General features: G+C 32.6%; 2 protein-coding genes across 2 annotated transcripts in view; one reads left to right on the forward strand and one right to left on the reverse strand.

Moving 5' to 3' along the window:
• Positions 1-1,480: 1,480 nt before the first annotated feature.
• Positions 1,481-9,501, reverse strand: part of LOC137649337 (corticotropin-releasing factor-binding protein) — a gene marked incomplete at its 5' end in the record, with an annotated part of 300,484 nt that continues 292,463 nt past the window's right edge. The window contains one exon of the mRNA XM_068382319.1: positions 1,481-1,886. The remainder of the gene's footprint in view (positions 1,887-9,501) is intronic.
• On the forward strand, positions 7,453-7,863 carry LOC137649336 (uncharacterized). The gene has a single exon (XM_068382318.1). It carries the CDS (start codon positions 7,453-7,455, stop codon positions 7,861-7,863), a length of 411 nt encoding a protein of 136 aa, XP_068238419.1.

Genomic DNA, 9,501 nt, shown 5'->3' on the forward strand with positions numbered 1-9,501 from the left:
AAAATTTTAGGTGTGATTCTCGACAACAAATATACTTTTGAGAAACACATTAGGTCTGTGTCTTCTTCAATTGCACAAAAAATTGGCTTATTGAGAAAGTTTTACAAGATTTTCGGTGATCAATATACTCTGTGGTGTTTTAATTCTTTTTTTTCTACCCTGTTTTGAGTATTGTTCTCCTGTCTGGTGTTCAGCTGCTGATTCTCATCTTAATTTGTTGGACAGAAACTTACGGTCTATTAGATTTCTTATTCATAATCTAGATTTTAATCTTTGGTACCATCGTTCAATTAGTCCATTATGCATGTTGCATAAGATTTTTCATAACTCTGACCATCCTTTACATTCAGATCTCCCTGGACAATTCTATCCTGTTCGTAATACTAGACAGGTAGTTAATTCTAATAGCCAGGCCTTCTCCATCATGAGGCTCAATACTACACAGTATTCTAGAAGTTTTATTCCAGCTGTTACCAAGTTGTGGAATGATCTTCCTAATCGGGTAGTTGAATCATTAGAATTTCAAAAGTTCAAAGCTGGAACAAATGTTTTTATGTTGAACAGGCTGACATGAGTCTTTTTATAGTTTATACATGACATATCTGTTTTTGGCGTTGTTAATAGTTTATGTAGGACATATCTGACTTGACGCTGTTACTGTTTTTAGAACGATATATTGTTAATTTATTCTCATCATTTATTTATTTCCTTATTTCCTTTCCTCACTGGGCTATTTTTCCCTGTTGGAGCCCTTGGGCTTATAGCATCTTGCTTTTCCAACTAGGGTTATAGCTTGTCTAGTAATAATAATACTATCAGATAAAGAGAATAACAATAATTGATATAAGATATAGTAAATACTAACGAAGTATGCACATTGAAGTTTGCAATTTTTTTTGCATCAGTTTTGGCACCTACAGTATAGAACATATCTAATTCGTTCTGGATGCATTTTGATGGATCTTGCCTCCGTTGTAATTGCTTGAATCTCTCACCAAATCTTTACATTTTCTTTGTAAATTATTCATTTTCGTGAACTCTATAGTAAAAGCTGTTCGCAGGTATGACTTACAAATAAAATTAAGTCATTTTCATTGCTGAACCTCCAAACACCAATTGTTTTAACTCATTGCTCTCGTAGTTAGTGAAACTCGTCATAATTTTGAGGATTTGCCTTGATATTTGAATTGACATAATAAGTAATCATATGTATATATATATATATATATATATATATATATATATATATATATATATATATATATATATATATATATATATATATATATATATATATATATATATATACATACATATATATATATATATATATATATATATATATATATATATATATATATATATATATATATATATATATATATATATATAAGCATAGTATATAAAGATGATTATTACCTGTTGTACATACTTAAATCTTTAATATTCTAGTACAGCTAGGTTAAAGAGTGATGTGAAGTACTTTTTATCGTATTTATTACAGAATGCTCAGACCATAGGTTCTATTACATTATGTACTCTGCTCATCAGCTTATGATATTAATTCAGTCCTTTATTACATTTCTTAATGGCTGGAGGCAGGAAGTTCTGCAAGACAAAAGTTGAGCGACAAATGTCCTTCGAGGATAAAACTTGAAATCCATGGACTATATGCAGATACTATTACAGGAGTGGTGAGGTGAGGTGAAAGATTACCCTTCCCTACGTATACTTCTGTCCTAAATACAGAAGATAGGCTTGAGAAAAGAGGTCTCTTGGTGCCTGAGGAACTCTGGGCTTATTCTGCGCTAAAAAGGATGGTGGTGAAGGTGGGGGTATCTAAACGGCATCCTCTTGAACTCCATTGGAAAGAAGGAACGTGTTACCTGTAGGGACAAAAAGAAAGAGAAATGCCATTAATTAGTTATAACCTTAAGGAAGTGGCACAAGGCAAATTTATGAAAAACAACAAAAGGTCTTCTTTCGGAAATAGTAAATCTTCAAAGCACAAATTTTATAATTATTTGAACGTCTACTTATAATCAGATCCTATTAACTGAAAAAAAAAAAAAAAAAAAAAAAGCTTTCTAGAATATCACTTTAGGGATCCTAATAAGTAGAATAGTAACCGATATTATTTTTGAAAAATTATATTATCTTCATGGAAAAAGAAGTTAGAATTTTACACCAATGATTGTTAAGGGATAACTTCGTATGCATTTAATTTACTAACCCTTACTCGTTTCAGTCTGAGCATTACTTATAAATTTATAACTTCAAATCTGCATTTTCTTTGCTTAAATATCAATATATAAGTCCTGCATATAATCTAATTTGGCCATCGACATTAATCAAAACTTATTACGGATACGGGTAAGGACAGGGAAGTGGAGAATATGGGGAAAGGATAAGTACCCCTGGATACAATCCAGTTTATAGCCCGAAGGCAGGTACTCGGGATGGGAAAGAATAAGGAAAAGGGGAGAAAGAGAAGTACAGGAGAAGAATAAAAGAGTGGGGCAGACCCTCATGCGATATTAGATAGTAATTAGAATCAGTTTGAGAAAAGAAAAGACAAGCAGGGAAAGAAAAAGTATTTTTGTTCTATGTCAAGCCCTTCCTAAAGGAGTCTGTTCGTCTGATACCTATTTTGATGGTTAAAAAAGGTACGATTGTTGAAAAATTATTATGTTTTAATGGAATATCAACATAACTATTGAAATGTTATTTAATTTTTTTTTTTTTTTTTTTTTTTTTTTTTTTTTTTAATCAGATGTTATATACCTGGGCCTGTACGTTAGTGAGATTTCTAGTTAGGGTGCAAAGGTCGTCATCGTCTGAAGCAAGTTTGTCCTAGGTTCTCTGTCCAAGCCTGTGAAACCTGACGTTAAGAGGCTCCAATTTAGAATATTGATGTAATTCCAGGATTTTATTGTAATAGGGAGGGCTCTCTTTGTAGGCTCTCCCCAAAGGCCTAATTTGTATTGTCTGCATTTTATTTAGTGAACATTTGCTAAGTGCTCCAAATATTATAGTGTAGTACTCTAACTGAGGCCTTACTAATGATTTATATAAACGAAGTTGAGTTTTATTTGACCAATCTCTAAACCGTTTTAATTTATTGAGAGTTACTTGAGAAGCAGTTATTCTCGCCTTAACATGTAGAAGGATGCCAGATTTCTGGAAGTTACACCCAAGTATTGTTGCCTTTTGTTTGAATTAAATTCTTACGTTGTCTACTATGATTTCTGCAGGATTACGAAATGAAATTGAGAGGAGCTGAAATTTGTTCAAATTTGTTGTTAGTTTCCATTTCTTTTCGTAGTTATTGAATTTTTGTATTTCCCTGACTGTTTTTATTTGAAGCATACGTTTGTTTTTATTAGGGATAGTTATTACTTGGGTGTGGACATCTGCAAACATGATTTGCAGACAACCTGGAATAGGAGGAGGGGTATCTTTGATGTAAAAGTTGTAAAGTGAAGGGGAGAGAACACTACCCTAAGGAACATCAGATAGTAGCGGAAACCCTGTTCCTATAAACTCTTTTATCTTGATCATGGCCACTCCATTGTCAAGAAAGTTACATAATAATCTGGTTGCTAAATTTGGTAAATGTTCTTCTATAAACTTGTATTTAAGACCCTCATGCCATACCTTATCAAAAGCTCGGCTGACATCTCTAGAAATTAAGTTACAACTACCTCTAAGACTTGACTTAACAGCAATGAATTCATAAAGATGGGCTAATGCAAGCTGGGTCCCTTTGCCCCTTGTAAATTCGTATTGGTTTTTATTTGTAAGTAAATTTTCCTCAAGGAAACCCTCAAATCTTTCTTTAATAATTTTTTCAAGAATCTTACCAGGAGTCTCTAATAGGGATATTGGTCTATAGTCAGAGACTGAGGTAAGATCTTTGCCCTTTTTCCCCACAAAGGGAAGTAATGCTCTTTTGAAATATTCTGGCCAATAACCCATACTCAGAGTTTCGTTAAAGATGTTGCAAAGAAAGGCGAGCATTGAATTTGGCAAGTTTTTAAGGATAAGTTTATTGACTTTAGAGTGGCCTGGAGCTTTGTTTTTAAAACTTTTAATTATTTTGATTATATCTTGAAGTTGGATATGTTTGAGAAATGGGTCATCTTCGTCAAGCTTCCCAAGATCTACTAAATCATAAGGTATTATACGATCAGCATGTTCATGGCTTGTCTCAGTGACATGCTGCTCGTGTTGTTGGTCAAACCTTAGATTTTCTATTGGGTTTATTTTAAAGATATTGGACCAGAAGTCTCTGAAAATCACCTCTTGATCTTGGGATGAATAGATTTTTTCCGTTATTTTGGGTGATGTATGCTATAGCTTGAGAAGTTGAACCTAACAGTTTTCTGATCATATTCCAAAATTTTGCAGGGTCTTTATAGTAGTCTTCACATTTATCTAAAAGAACCTCCCAGGTTGAATTAATAAGTTCAATAGATTCTATTTTGATCCGTTCTTGTATATTATGAATATAATCTAAGAGTTGATGTGTGGGACCATGGTTATTAATTATTTCTAGGGCTTGTTTATATCGGATCTGTAGTGATTTAAGAGAATCTGTTTCTTTGGTATAAGGTAAGATCTTGTGAGTTTTGGAGGGGATATGGAGCTCTGATTCTTCCTTGATCCTCCTATACCAAAAAGCAATCTTATCGTCTATGTGAGATTTATCCTTTAAGATAGTATCTGGTTCGTCAAAAGTAGAGAGAGAGAGAGAGAGAGAGAGAGAGAGAGAGAGAGAGAGAGAGAGAGAGAGAGAGAGAGAGAGTCATCGAGTGTGTCCTTAAAACGTTCACAGTTCGCATTGTTCATATCTATTGTTGGACTAGTAACTACTATAATGGGTCTCACAGTAAGCTTTAAAATAATAGGAAGATGATCTGATGTGGTTAAGGGGCCTTGAGTAGTTGAATAATTGAAAATGTGAAATCTATTGGAAAGAAGTATATCAGGCTTACTAGTGGTTCTTATGTTAAAAAAACGTATCCAAATCTGGGCCTAGGAACCTTATGAGGTTCCTATTCATCAGGCCGTTGATTAATGTGCCTATAGGGTTGGTTCTGTTATGACCAAGGGCTGGATGCGCTGCATTAAGATCAGCCAGCAAATAGACTGGCATGTTACGTCTCATCACTGATAATATATCCTGCTGTGGAAATACTGTGTTTCTTGGGAGTATATAGGTCGTTGCGACTATATTTGGTTCCCGTCTTGTATGTATTTCCACAGCAATCAGATCATGATTGAAACCATCTATTAATTTGACAGTAACATCCCGTCTAACTGCTATTTTATAAGCTAATATAATAATCCACATCAAATACAAAATCCACTGAATCACCGAAGCTTAGTTTTATGAGCTAAAAGAGATCTCACACAAAATGTAAGATCAATTAAGCCCAATAATTTTAGTTTTGACATTCTTTCAATAGTATATATATATATATATATATATATATATATATATATATATATATATATATATATATATATATATGTATATATATATATATATATATATATATATATATGTATATATATATATATATATATATATATATATATATATATATATATATATAAATATATATATATATATATATATATATATATATATATATGCATATATATATATATATATATATATATATATATATATATGCATATATATATATATATATATATATATATATATATATATATATATATATATATATATATATATATATATGTATATATATATGCATATATATATATATATATATATATATATATATATATATATATATATATATATATATATATATATATGCATATATATATATATATATATATATATATATATATATATATATATATATATATATATATATATATATATATATATATGCATATATATATATATATATATATATATATATATATATATATATATATATATATATATATATGCATATATATATATATATATATATATATATATATATATATATATATATATATATATTTATATATATATATATATATATATATATATATATATATATATATATATATATATATATATATATATATCGGCATGGTCACTGCAGGCATAGTCTCCAGCCGAACAGGTGGTGGTTCGAATCCCCACCCGGCCAGAAGCTGTTACCATAAAATGAATTCCAAGTGGATATATATTCCCAAGATAGAATTCGGTATTAAATGCCATTCGTGGGTGATATATATATATATATATATATATATATATATATATATATATATATATATATATATATACATATATATATATATATATATATATATATATATATATATATATATATATATATATATATATATATATATATATACATCTGACTCTTGCTTACAATTGAAGTTTTATCTCTACTTACTTGGTGGTTAGATATAGGATTAATCTTCTTGCGTATATATACAACAGAATAAAACATTTTTTTAAATATCCTTTTAAATAGAAATAATATACACATCAGGTTAGAAAGCCGCCTAAGGAACTATGATCAACATGTGGAATTTATTTGGTCAAAAGTCCTCAACATTGATAGTTTCCCAGAAAGAAACGTTTCCATTCTCCATTAAGAACTTCCCATAAAGCAGGTAATAAAATGTAATTATAATTTTTATCCAACTAACCAAAAAGTAAAAGTTGAAAAATATTTTATTGTAGTGTGCATTGTTTTCAACTGTAAATTCCATATTTTATAGCTTGTAATTAGATCCATTGTTACAGCTCCTTTTACAATGCATGTAAACAATAAATAAAGCCATTCTTGAATCTAGCAAGAATCCTCGATTTCATTCAAGGAAAGAAAATACAATTTTCTAAAATCTACCACAAAAATGGCACATAAGTAAATATATGTTTATTTAAGAAATACAAAAATCATGCGAACAATGTATAAGAATATAGTTTAGATTACCAGTTCACAAAAATGATGAAATATTCCATAAAAAAAAAGAAAAAAAAAACCATGAGAATGTTCAGATTCCCTATCGAAAAATGTCAAGAATTTCGACACAGCCCCTCATCTTTGCGGAATTCCTTGCCCATTTTCAACTAGTGGTTGACTTTAGTAAACACCAGCTCCTACTCGTTCACACCTTGATCACTTAATATCTCTCTCTCTCTCTCTCTCTCTCTCTCTCTCTCTCTCTCTCTCTCTCTCTCTCTCTCTCTCTCTCTCTCTCTCTCTCTCTCTCTCTATATATATATATATATATATATATATATATATATATATATATATATATATATATATATATATATATATATATATATATATATATATATATATATATATATATGTATTTGGATCGATAAAATGCAATGACTGTTGGACCTAACATTTCATTAGCCTTCTTAACCAAAGAAATCCTACGGAACCTACCATCATGGTCGTCCTCCCAAAACTACCTCCAGTAGTGCCCCTTGATGACCAGCCCACCTTTACTAAAACTAAGGAAGCTATTAAAGCCCTGAAAAATAACAAAATCCCTGGATTAGATGGTTTACCTTCTGAACTTTTCAAGGAGTGGAGATATCTATTCCATCAGCGCCTCGACAACTTTATGTTGTCCATTTGGACTCTTGAAAAAGTCCCAAAAGATCATGATATAATTACAATCTACAAACGAATAAGAGATCACTCATCATGTGGCAATTATCAAGGCATATTGCTCCTTGCTCTTGCAAGTAGAATTTTAGCATGGATTATGTGCTCAAGATTAACAGAACTTCCCGAATCACAAAGTGGCTTTCGTGCGGATCAAAGCACTTGTAATATGATTTTTGTCACCTGTTAACAACAAGAAAAATTGCATTAGCGTAACTGCTGTTAATCGTTAACTTTTGTTTAATGGCCTCAAAAAATCTGGTTTCCCACTCAAATTCATCAACATCCTGAAGGACTTGCATGACAATATGTAGGTTCAAGTGAAAATTGGTAGCAGCAAATCTGAGCCCTTTGATATCGAAGTTGGATTGAAACAATAATGAGGCCTGGTTCCTGTCATCTTCAACATCTTTCTCACAGTTGTCTCTCTTTTCAGGCATCGAGGTTAGCATCTTGATGACGGTGTAAAAATTAAATTTTACTTGAATGTTAGTCTATTTAACAATAGGCATCCTCCAGGCAGAAACTAAAACCCAAGTACCTGAGGTTCTCTAACACAGTCTCGAAATAGTCTCCTACATCTATCAAGCATTGGGACTTAAAATGAATATTGCAAAACAGAAGTGATTGCTCAGAGAAATAATAAAGAACAGATTTTAAAATTCCTAATTAACAGAAGAAATGTCAAAGAAGTTGAAATTTCACTTATCTTTCACTTATCCTCGCAGTGCACTGTTCATGAAGCACATAGATGAAGAAATCATACCCCGAATCAACCAAGCAAAAGCATCCTTCAGTGTATTAAAAAATAACAACCTAAAAATAGATAATAAAGTCTTATTCTACGCAGCTGTATGCCTCCCCAACCTAATATATGGTGCAGAATCCTGCACTGTCTGCCGTCGCCATATAAAACCTATGGAAGCCTTCCATAGGCACCTAGCACATTGGTGACCAGCCTAGTGTCCAGCTACCTCCACCTTCCCTCACTACTGTGTGTTTGATGCCACCCTCCGTCCCTGAATCAACGCCACATGCACGAAACTGCCGCCCTTTACCAGTACAGGGGCATTCGCCTGGTTTCAGCGCTCGAGGTCGAGTTTCAAATTAAGGGCGTAACTCACTCAAGCACCAAAGCTCACTATGTTCTTGTGGCGATACCCAATGACACTTTCTCGGAAATCTCAGATTCGTGCCCTTTGGGTATGACCCCTACACGAACCTGTATGGGCTTTCATCCCTAATGTGGATACCTTAACTATGAAGGACCTGGTGACCAATGGTGATGCCCTTATGCACAGCCACTACACCCCCTTCAAGACCTCCACCAATGCCTCCATTCCTGATGAAGAGGACAACTATTCAACATGAACCAAGGCTTACGTGAATGTGTTAGGACACAGATGCTCATGCTGGGACGTGCCAGAGCGACGACAAAGCCACCCACCACCCATATATGCCACCACTTGCTCACGCCTCTACCAAAGACCTCTACAGCTACTGACTGATGCCCATTGGCAGCAATTATGCTACTACTACTCTAGATTCGGGGGATGCTGCGGAAAAATGTGCAAATAATTGTCAGTGGCCATAAAACTCTTAAGTAGGTCATCACTTGCGGTGGTGGCCTCTCCTGTCACTAATCATTTCTTCTAACATGATGCAGGTATTTACATGCAATTTTTGGTAGACACTGGTGCTTGCTATTCTCTTCTACCAAGACCATTCTCCAGGGTACGACATAGTCTGTTTAAGCCTGCTGATGTCCTCCTGGTAGCTGCCTATGGATCTACAATTTCATCCTATGGGTTCAAGATCCTCATATTAT

Source organism: Palaemon carinicauda, chromosome 11, assembly GCF_036898095.1.
Source record: "Palaemon carinicauda isolate YSFRI2023 chromosome 11, ASM3689809v2, whole genome shotgun sequence".
NCBI lineage: Eukaryota > Metazoa > Arthropoda > Malacostraca > Decapoda > Palaemonidae > Palaemon > Palaemon carinicauda.